At 33.4% G+C, this 12,023-nt stretch overlaps 1 protein-coding gene across 6 annotated transcripts in view; it reads right to left on the reverse strand.

Moving 5' to 3' along the window:
• Positions 1–12,023, reverse strand: part of cpx (synaptic transmission protein complexin) — a 100,066-nt gene that overhangs the window by 12,196 nt on the left and 75,847 nt on the right. For all 6 annotated transcript variants that reach the window (XM_081979123.1, XM_081979120.1, XM_081979124.1 and 3 more), the window contains one exon: positions 1,639–1,802. In XM_081979123.1, coding sequence (XP_081835249.1) covers positions 1,639–1,802 — 164 coding nt within the window. The remainder of the gene's footprint in view (positions 1–1,638; positions 1,803–12,023) is intronic.

The raw sequence follows: 12,023 nt of genomic DNA on the forward strand, positions 1-12,023 counted from the left end.
CTAAATGATTTTGAAAGCTTCTAAACTGTTTTGAAAAGCTTCCGACTAATTTAGAAGCATTTTGGAGTTTCTGTAGTATTTTAAAACCTTTTTAGACTACTTTAGAAGCATTTAGAAGGTGTTTGGGCAGTTTAAAGAGCCTTGAAGGTTCTGGACTGCCTTTAAGACATTTGAAACCTTGAGTTTCTTGAGTTTCTAGATAAATTGGAAAGCATTTGGAAGCTTTTAGACTGTTCTAAAAGCTTTTAGAAGCTTCTAGGCTGCTTTGTAAGCTTTGCAAGGCATTATAGAGGTTTTATAGAGTTTTGGAATGTTTTTACATTTTTTTTTAGACCTCTTCAGGAGTATTTGGAAATTTTTTGGTCAGTTTAAATTTGTTAATTGATACTTATACATTTTGCAACATGTTTTTGTCGTTCAGAAGCCTTCAATATCTCAATATAGCAATTTTTTGTCAAAGCAGTTATTAGTTTACTTTATTTTTCAAAACTTGAAAATCTTGTTTTGTAAAAAACTAGTTAAACCATACAAAAATAGCAGTAAACAAGCACAAAACGAAGAAAAAAGCAAAAAAAGCATCAACAAAATCTGTCAAATGACGCGTTTTTGCATGAATCGTTCACATTAGATGTCAAAGGTTGGTTGCTTTTATTATTTACAAAAAGCAAAATTTCTAGAAATCCGGACTCTACTCAAAGCTATAAAGTGGAATTTGTACTCATTTTACAAATTTTATTTCTGTGTCATACAATAGGGCCAAAATCCAACCTTCGAAGACATTGATTAGCGTAGTTTTAGGGGCGTAGTCACGAACAGGAGCCCTAATAACGTAGTGGTTCGGATCAGTCAATATGCATGGCCGTTTTCTGACTTATGCATGCGAGCACGAAACTCTGCGTGCCAGATTTGAATGTGACCTGTTATTGTTGTCTTGAATGAAATTAGGCCGAACTTTGCGAGCATTAGTTTCCCGTTTAACTGCCCTATGATATCTCGATATCTGGGCGTGGTGCATAATGTACCATAATGTATTACGTGGGGGCAATTTAGGTTGATTTTCTTTGGGTGGTTTAACTGGGCCACAATGCTCCACGTGTTCCTGTAATAAGCGAACAACCACGCTAAATGCTATTTCGCTTAAGTAGCTTTTGAGTGGTCGAATTTGCTAGGCTGTGTAGGTGTGAGAATGAACACGAGTAAGTTACAGTTTACTTACTCAAAATCAGGTCAAATTTGTTTACATACTAAAGAGCCAAATACTTTATCTGGTCTTGACAGAAGGATATTGACTTTCAACAGAAAAAAAAAACGAAATAAATAAACTTCTTCAAAAAGGCAAGATTCCCCTAAAGCCAATAATATTCCTCTCGAAAATACTTCCATAACTCATACGTGCATGACATACCAGTCTTCTAAAGGAGGAAGTTTGACGGATATTTATTCTGGACGCCCTTTTATATGATTGCGATGATTAATAGCTGCGTATGTAACCTAATGAAGTCACGAACGGATATCACTTAATGTCATGAATCAGACCAATAAAAAGCTCTCGAAGCGTGCACGTGATCGTGAAAGATTAAACAAACATATCTACACTAGACTAGAATAACAAACGTTTAGTGTACGATTCTAGATTACCTTATCCCTAATTTCCTGTCTCATCTTTTCTCGCTCTTCTTCCATTTTTCGGTGTTTTTCCTTTCGCCTTTCCTCGGCCTCGCGGATGGCTTCCAGCCGCTCCCTCTCGGCCTCCTCCTCCTTTTCCTTGTCGTCGCTGTCATCATTGTCTCCTCCGACGGCACCTGGAAACGCACCGAGTTAATATTTCAGGCACTTTTCTTGCCGCTGACACCAACAGGCATGCGAATATTTCATCCCCCAGGACATAGTAACTTAATTTTTAATGGCAAGTGTTCAGCGTTGTTTATTTGGATATTCACTAGAAACGGAAAATGGTTTTATTTTTCGAGGGTGAATTTTGTATTATCCTTTAGATGATAAACCATTTTAGTTAAGTCTACATGTGCAGCATTTGCCAAAATCTCAGCACAGTGGTTAGTTTGTGATCAGAAACTATTTACAAACAGTGCTGTTATTTGTAAAAATTCCAACTTAAGTAATATCAATGAAACGAGAAGATTTTAGACGTTTTCAGCAAAATATTAATAAAGCAAACATAAGAATAAAAACTACGTTCCCTATAAAGATAATCCTATCTGCTTTGTTTGTGTTTACCCTTCCTACGATTAGACCACGTTCCTGTTTATATTTATTATGCAATGTTCCCTCAAAATCACGTCGCAATTTTAGTACTCGGTAATAAAAATTTCCAGGATGTTGTTGACATATAATAAACTGGTCAATATGAATAACGTTAATAGCAGAACAGAGAAGGAAAATCCTGTGCGGGGCACGTGTTGTAAAACTTATTGCCTGTTGACAGCCACGTTTAATTAAATCGCAGAAATGTTTTCTAATTCCCGCCAATATTGCATATTTTTTTATTTAAAAATATAAATTACTGTGGTGATTTCCAATATTGGGGAATCATTATGAAATGGCCCGGTGGTTTGCGGTTAGGTAATAAACAAAGCTTTATCAAAGTTAATTACGATTTTTTGTAGGTTAGTGGTAGTTGGTGATTGGTCAAAAAATACAACTTTCAGCTTAAGTAGTACAAACTACGAACGCTGGACTTATCACAATATCCCATCTAATAAGCAATAAAAATACAGTAAAAACAAAAATCGATTAATGGAATCGTCAACTTTTAACTGCATTTTGTGGTCATTTAACCATTGATACCGATGCAATTTTGGAAACTAAAAGTCTACAATCGCTCTAATCTAAACGATCCTGAAACAATAGGATATTGTGTTGGTAATGCGAGTTTGATTTTTCCTGTTTGCAGTTTAGGAAACGTTTATCGAACAGTCAACTACTTACGTTTACACGATCGCAGATTTTGCCAGAAGTCGACTGGCGCAAATTTAAGAATAACAGCCGTTTACTTTTAGTTTCAGGAAGTGTTCCGAATCGGTTCTTGTATTTATCCCTTTGGAAAAGTTTGCGCGCCGGAACTAGAAATAAAGCATCGAAAAGTAAAACAAGTTTTGTCGTTCTGCAAGTTTTCTTGTTCGCGAAAATGTAATACCGCACAGCACAAAAGTTGAACCCTGACTCTAATGGAATTTCAAACCTTTTTATTTGCTAGCTGAAAAACAACGTTCAAACGGAGATGGAAAATCTCCGTTTTCTCTGACATGGGTGTGCATAGTAAACACGACCTGAAATCGGCCGTTTCGACGATAAAGTGCATCCCATTTTCAGGCAGTTCTGCTGTTTCCGACAGCCGTCCTCTCTTTCAACGCAGATATCGCTCCTCAATATTCCATTTACTTTCGAATTATCTAACAAACAATGGCACCAGTTTGAATCGCATCCAGGAAATTTCAATCTCCATCAAAATGGGAGGAGGAGAAAGCAAACGGGCTGTCAATGACATCACAATGGGGCACGTCAAGTGATTTCACCATTCACTACGTATCCCTCGACACGAAGTAAGTGTGTCAACAAAACTAGTTTTGTTCGATTCAAAAAGAGGAAAAAAAATCTGTGCACGACTGTCCCTTTTTAGATGGGGACATATTTGATGTCAAGCGTTTGCAGGGTGTAAAGAAAAATGTCACATCATTCATAAAAGAAGTGTTTTTTCCTATAAGCAACTAGAAATTATTTTGTTCAGCGTTTTGTTCTCACCTTCACCTTAAATTATACAGGGTGGTCCAGTTTTAAGTGTCAATAATTCACCATTTGATAGCTAATCAAAAAATAAGTTGACTTGCATTATGTCATTTTTCTGAAAAACGTTTCCTAAGGAAGATACAGTCCTCCAAATTTCAATTTAAAAAATCCTTTTATATTTTAAAACTGAACATCCAAGACTTGTGAAAGTCCTAATTTGTACTGAATAGTCTAAAAACTTTTTTACTACTAGGAACGGTCTTTTGATTCGCTTTCTCAGACTGCCATCCTGGTTGAGTGTCTGAAACTGGCATTCAAGAACTAAAAAAAGTCCGGAAATCAAGACAAAGATTGTATTGTGCATGAAACTCATTTTTTACTACTAAAAATAATATAAAAGTTGACTTTTAATGCTAGAACTGACTTTACTAGGACTAAAGAGAGTCCAAAAGTATATTTTCAAGACTTTAATTGGTGTACAACTCAATTTTCTGGACTAGACAACAAGTCTAGAAGTAAATTAAATTTTCGGACTATTTTATTTCTAAAAATTAGTTCTCAAGACTATTATTGTAGCATTTGGTACCAACATTTTTTACTTTTATTACTGAAGAAACTTGACTTTTGGAAATAGTCTTAAACTCGATTTTTCAGTCTTAAAAAGCACTAAAAACAGTCTGAATTTCTTAGAGATGCTACAATTTATTGCACCTATGAGTGTAGAAGTCAATTTAATAGTGAAGAAGCTTGAAATAACATTTTCAAGATTATGGTCAGTGGACAAACTAGCTTTTAGGCCTGATAAGTCAAAAACTTTGTAAAGATAGTCTTGAAACTCGATTTGAGGCACTGAAAACAGCCTTAAAACACTAAAAACAGTCTAGTTTATTAAGAAATATCCGAATTTTTAGCACTGAGGTCTAGAAGTCGAGTTAATAGTGACAAAGCTTGGAATGCCATTTTAAGTCTATGAAGAATGTAAAAATTGTTTTTTAAGTTTGCTATGTCAATAACTTGGTGAAGATAGTCTTGAAACTCGATTTTCCAAGCTGAAAGCAGTTTTGAAGCACTAAAATTAGTCCAGAATTCGAAGAAAATGAAAAGCAAAGTAAAAAGCACGGAAAGTTAGTTTTCAAGACAATTTTCATGAATCTAATGTCAATGTCCTGCATCTAAGACTATTTCCAAGACTAAAATATTGAAATTTTATGAAAACAAAATTATGAAAACTTACTTCGAATGCAAATTTTAAGCTTCTGATGTCACTTTTCATTAGTTCAGTCACATTTTGGGGTTCAAGTCAATTTTTAAAGTTTAAATGTATGAATTTGCTGTAACAAATTCTTGAAAAAGTAGTTTTTATGTCTACAAGTCAATTTTCAGTATTAAAGTCTCTCGATTTGCATGTAAACTGGTTACAAACACAATTTTTAAGCTTCTAAAATTTTTATCTTTTCTAAGTCAATTTTCAAAACTCAAGTCTTTCAGTTTGTCTGGAAACTATGAAAACTGGCTACAATAATATTTTTTAAACTTCTTAAGTAAATTTTCCGTTTCCAATTTTTAAGTTGGGTTGGGTTAGTTTTGGGTCTTTGACCGTAATAACGTGTAATAAAGTGCTTGTTCCAAATTTGATCAATATTGCTCCAACGGTCTGACAGTTATGACAAAAAACCGATTTTTTAAACAGAAATTTGAAAGATTGTATTTTCCTTAGGAAGCACTTTTCAGGAAAATGACATAATGAATGTCAACTTATTTTTTAATTGGCTATGGATTGGTGAATTATTGACATTTAAAACTGGACCACCCTGTATATTTAGTTAAGAAAAACCTTAATTTTAGAACGAGAAATTACATTTTGAAACAGCAAAAGTAAATCATTACCAACCATAAATTCAACAAGCTTGGAGTGTAAATAGACTCGAGAACAATGCAAACGTAATCCTGATTTTCTGAAGTTTGTTAATTAAGCACTTAAAAATTTCCATTAGCAGGCAATCCATAGTTGAAGCGAATTACAAATTTGTTCATCATTTACACAACAGAACCAAAGTGTATTAATGTTTATACTATTAAGAATACCATCATAAAGATTATTGTTATAGCGTCTGTAATATGGGATTAATTAGACATTACGAAGTTAAAAGAAATCGAATATGGCTTAAGTTATTTCTCGTGCACACAGTTTTATTAATCTCTTTGATAACAAAATTGTGACACTTTGGACTTGAGTTGGGCACAAAATCATACTTTTCGTAACTAGTTACATAAACAGCTATTAAAGCTGAAGCTATAAACCATTGTTCAATCAAATGAAATGACTTAACCAAAAAAAGGGACAAAGAATATACCAAGCAAATTTATGTCGTTTTCAATTCGAACTGAATTCCGGGCTTCGACCTTTTTTTGATTTGGATTTGGGTGACTGATATGAAAACAAAATTAATCGGTCCTGTTTCGTAACGGCAACTTAATCAAAGTCAGAGTGCGGTTTAATTTTGGGGAGGCGATCGACCGAGATGTCATCTGATAAAATACGGAAATCCATTGTTTTGAGGCTTTTCATTTCGTTACCGTATTAAACGTACCAAACTGGAGTTTAACGAGACAGTAATTGAAACGTTTACGTATCAACTAGGAAGGGAACGCAGTCAAAATCTTTCTCACTCAAAAAGGTAAATGGGCAATTTGTTAAAAGCGATTTACCTCCTCATTATTTTAAAACGTTACGGTATAGCGTGATAAAGTTAAATTACACGTTTTACGCTCTCTCAAAACAAACTGATTATGAGCCAATAATGAAGTAATATGTTGGTACACTGTCGCAATACGGCTTCATTAATTTACTAAAATTAAAATGTTTATAAAGTGAGCAAAAACAACTTTAATTACACTCGATGCATTTTGTATGGTTAAAAAGTTATAATAACTTCTAAAAAAGTTACATACAACCCAGCGAATTAAATCATAATCCATCGTGTACCGCATAACGTTCGTTTGATAATGATTTTACAACTGTAAAAACAATATAGTCGATTTATTTAATATTCAATTGATTAAATAAAATTAAACAAAAATTATTTAATATACCAAATTTTACTCATGGCATTACAAATAAATTAAACTCAGTACACATTATGTTTTTAGTGTTTTTTTTGTTATAGAAAATGTTTTAGTATTTGTGTGATTGAACATGTGTTATAATTTTGAAAAGTATGATACATATTTATTTAAAATAGTTGTGTGAAGTAGGATTTTGCTGTAAAACTGTAATTATTTAAATGTTTGCAATAAAAATTAGAAAGTTTCTAAGTGGCTGTATTTACCAAACAATTTAAATAAATGGGACAAAATTAAATGTGATTTTCAGAGATTTTGCTTCTTGAGGTGTACGAGGATTAGTGGGTTTTCTGTGAATATTAATCACTTGATGGTGTGTGCCTTTCTGCTTCTTTGTACTTTTTAAATGTGGTTTTTACACTAGTAAATTAGATTATCTCAAAACGCTCTAAAATACCTTCTTTGGGGTTGTAACAATTTAAATGCAAATTGTTTAAAACATTCTGTTTAATTTACCTACTGTTGGTTAATTTACTGCTTTATTCTTAGTCATCATGGAAGATCCTTTCAGCAAATAAACGTGACTAGGACCGGTCGTAATTTCCGATTATTAACCTCATTTAGCAGTGGCGGCGGTGCTAAGGAAATCGCATTTATCTATGACAAAGGCAGGGTCTGACTCGACGCTTTGAGTGACTCGACTATTAGTATCGTCATCCCCACGGTGCCATTCAACTTGGGGGGCGGTAGCCCGAACATCATCGTCGCGGTTTACCCTATAATTTATATTTGAGTGAGGAATAAACAGGCCTTTTGTACGTCACGGTATCTTTTAACAAAAATACCGCGTCCCGTTTAATATTAATGAGAAAAGTTGGGTCTACGTTACTTGTTTGACGAACTTTTAATCAAGAACCTAGAACGGTAACGTTAAAAACTTACTAATAATACATAAAACAAAGTTGTACTTCTTTTGTGTTTTACAAGGAAAACTTTTCAAATTGATTTTTTTTTACAAACCACCATTTATTTTGCTAACCGTTAAAAAGATTCCTAACTAATTTATGTTACAACCCTGACTAGCAAATACATTATAACTTTAAACCGATTTTAATAATAACAATTAAACAAAATGCTAATTCTATATTTTATTAATTAACGTTATAATTTGAGCTGCGCTGTTATTGAAAACAATAATTATTTTAATTAAAATTCTCTTTCTCACTCTCTGTCACTATTTACATAATTTAATGTTTTAATTTTGGGATTTTTGTTGTGATGGAACCGGCCATACATTTATTTTTGTTTCTTACCAAAAAGTAGTACGCAGGGCTTTGTGATCCCTTACCTGTAACAAAAAAATAACTATTATTATTCTAGTTTTACTGTACTACTACTACTGGTTGTTCAATTTTTGGTTGTATCCAGGAGAATAACACAATTGACTCTTTTGTGAGCTGGTAATATCATAAGGAACGAAAAGCCAGGATAGGATTTCACGTGATTTAGAACGATTGCTAAAGCAGAATGTGCCGAGTAGCTGTAGAATGCAGACGAATAAAAATTTACAGTCACAGTCATTTTTCGGATATTGCCAACCCGGCGCTTTAAAGAAAATCTATCTAATACTACATAAAAATTCGTCTCGATAAAATATCCGGTGGATCTTCCGTTTTATTTACGATAATAAAATTTAAAACTAGTTTGGCCCAAATTCCCGATTTTTGTTTGGAATGCACTCGACCGATTTAGAGTTAATGACCTATTTCTAGCTAGATTATATCCAGAATTTATTCGGCCTCTTTCAATTCTAAGAAAACCATAAATAAGAAGGGATTTTTCTGGACCTAATACTTAAACTGTTGGCTCTGAGCCAGCCCATAAGATGATCGCTGAATTTAAATCCCATTTAGCTGTTTGGATCGATTTTTTTGTTGGCCTTACAGCTTTTACACAATGGATTTAACTGGAACGCTGTGTTTAATTTTAGATTGCAATTAAAATTTTTATTAATAAACGCAAAAACACTTTCTCATCCAAATAGATTGATAAAATTCAGTTTTAGTATTAAATTATTGCATGCGACAGGCGATAAAACGAGCAAACGAAACGTCACACACCAAAATGTTGTCCGATCAAGTCGAATTTAACATTTTCATTTAACAAATAATAAAATATTTCTCCCTTCGAGTTTAATTCGCGTTTCCCGTTTTCAATACTGCCAGTCAGCCAGATGGTAATTATTATTTTCATGGAATTTTATTATAACATTTTCCGCAAATACCTGTACCGCCGTCGGTTCCACGTTCATTTTTAACTCCCTTTTAATACATTTTTAATTTCTTCACTTCCCTAGGGAACTTGAAATACATTTTTCTCTCCAAAAATTAAAGAATCATGTACGGTAGAGGTATTATTATAAAAACATCTTGAAAAATTTCCCCGCATTCAAATAAATAATCCTCAAGGCAAAATTGCTGCAATTGCTTTGGGGTTATAGTCACAGAAAGTTAAATCGATATTAGATCAAAATTGATTTCGAGTTCAAATAAAAAAGTTTCAAAAATTGAAAAAATTACATTTTTGGTCAAAAGTGCAAATTTGGTAAATTTTTGTTTTGCTTCATAAGGGTTCCAATGCACAGCAAATGGTTTATTTATACCAAAGGATCTTAAATTAAGTAAAATAACTACTTTGAACCTTTCGAAAATTGAAAAAATGTAATTTTTTGTCAACATTTTGTTTCGCTCCAAAAAGGTTCCAATGCACAGCAAATGGTTTATTTATACCAAAGAACTTTAAATTAGATGAAATAAGCGCCAAAAAAGCACTTTAAAATTTTTCATTTCTCAAAAAAATTGAACGAATGGGGGGGTATTTTTTAACTACGTTTTGAGATTCAGTATCTCGGTAAAACAAAGAGCTAGAGAAGCGAGTTTTGTCTCATTTTATAGTATTTTTTATCCATTTTCTAATTGCGAGCTAAAAAAAGTTACAACTTTTCAAAAATTGAAAAAATTACATTTTTGGTCAAAAGTGCAAATTTGGCAATTATGGCTTATTTATACCAAAGAACTTTAAATTAGGTAAAATAAGAGGCCAACAATATCAGTCACGTGACAGATTAGCAATATACGATATTTAAACTTATCAGATCTGTAATTTACAAAACTGGGTCAACAAATTGCATATATTATCCATCCAAAGGCACCTCGTGGAAATAACATGGCAACTGGACCGGATCCATTAACAATGCATTGGCCGATTAATTAATGCGGCTTCATTTCCGAAATTGTCCATTTATTAATCCAATGACACGTCACTGTTTTTTCACTTTGCCGTTTTAAATTAAATAGCAATTAACTCACTTTCAAGTTCCAATAATCTAAATCAAACGTGATCTGGAGCCTAACTGAACCTGTCCATAATAATGAGCTAAGCGAAGCAATATTTAATAGGGCTTTTAATATTTACGTCCAGTTATGCAAATTGAAGTTGCAGGCACAAATCGAAGCCTTAATGTACTAGGACAGGGTATTTGTCTCTATAGTAAGGATTTATCGGAATCTATTTTCGATTTAATGCATGTTAGCAATTCGTTACAGCAGCTCGATTTAAAATGGGGGAATTGAGTCGTAGATCCTTTAATAAGATTCTTACAATGTCCTGTATTATCTTTGTCTATGGAATTTTATGAATCAATAAAACCAAGCGCTGCATAAATCTCCGTAAAACTAAAGCTTTATCGTTCTATTCTTCTTTCAAAAGCTATGAATATTACAAGAGCTTTGATAGGGAACTAAAGTAGACTGATAATCCTCCTAGACATTGTGTGCGAGAATGAATAGTAAAAACTGCTTCTATGCTCGAATGGAAGCTTACAGGTTTATTTGTGATACGATTGAAATGAAATTTTAGAAATATGTAATGCTAATAGGCACAATTTAAAATTAAATTACTTTGGCTAATAATCTAATAAATCAATGTCAGATGCAAAATCATGATTTGGTCACCCAACATCACGTCACAGACATCTTTCTATCATTGAGTTCCTAATGTGTACAATTTTGAAATTTCCAAACTTGTATAACTGAAAAACATTGAACAGCTAAAGTAATCATACTGAATGATGTATTTCGATTACTGCACTGTGCACGAAAATAATTCAATTATTGTGGGGCCAACACAATTACATTCCTCGTCAATTTCAGTTAAAGAAGCCCCATGTGTTACTTTAAACCCGTTCGATCAAAGGTAATTACGTTTCAATTCAAATGCGGCGCCACTAGTTTTACTTCCCCTACCCAATAATGGAACGAATTTGCCGTAAACAAGATGAGCTCCTTAATTGAACTATCGAGAAACTTACTCGGATTTTATGAAGGACAAGTTCAAGCTGCAAATAACTTTAATCGAATTATTCCTGCATAAGAGATTATTCAGTGACAATGAAATCCGATTTTCTGTCGGGAGTTTGAAATTTTTAATTTCGTTAAAAGCAGGCCACCTAGATAGGAGGTTACTAAAAAATATTTAACTGTGAGCAATGCAGCTATAAATTTTATTTTAAACTCAATCTTGGTAAGATGTCCTGGTTTCTCTAACCTGCGTCTCAAGAACCTCTTCTTTGGATCTATTCTTAAACATTTTGAGTTCTGTATTATTATCAGAACATACTTCTAAACATTTCTAACAATGCAGACTTATCGTCATTTAATTAGAACAATCATATTTAACAGCTGATAGCGAACTGAAGTGTGCATAAAATGCTGAAAATCACTCAAGACGACTGAATTCTGATTTGATCAGACAAACCAGGGCTGAAGCTGATTACAGTCCGATACTGTCAATGTCTGTTGCATTGCAATCGAGTTTTGTGGGGAAATAGAATTTCTGACCAGACAGATGCTACAACAGGAGTTTCAATTGGGAAAGATTTCGGTTAAAACGGTAAAAACTCTTATCTCCCGCAACGAAATTGTTGGTATTTAGCCGAGTCACCATAAGGCAAAAACCGCAATTATGTGGTGTATAGTACGCTCAGGAATTTTTTGCCACCGGCCACCTCCATTAATAATATCTAAATCCATTCTTACGCCTGACATTTGACAAATTAACCTTAGATAGGCGTGCCGGAAAATATATGGACTTTGACTTTTCACATGTTGGGACGCACGAATAGCGAACCCCATTTTGTTCAGTCAGGAAATTGATAT

The sequence above is a fragment of the Ips typographus genome, linkage group LG4 (genome assembly GCF_016097725.1).
Source record: "Ips typographus isolate SLU linkage group LG4, UJ_Ityp_2.0, whole genome shotgun sequence".
Taxonomy (NCBI): Eukaryota; Metazoa; Arthropoda; class Insecta; order Coleoptera; family Curculionidae; genus Ips; species Ips typographus.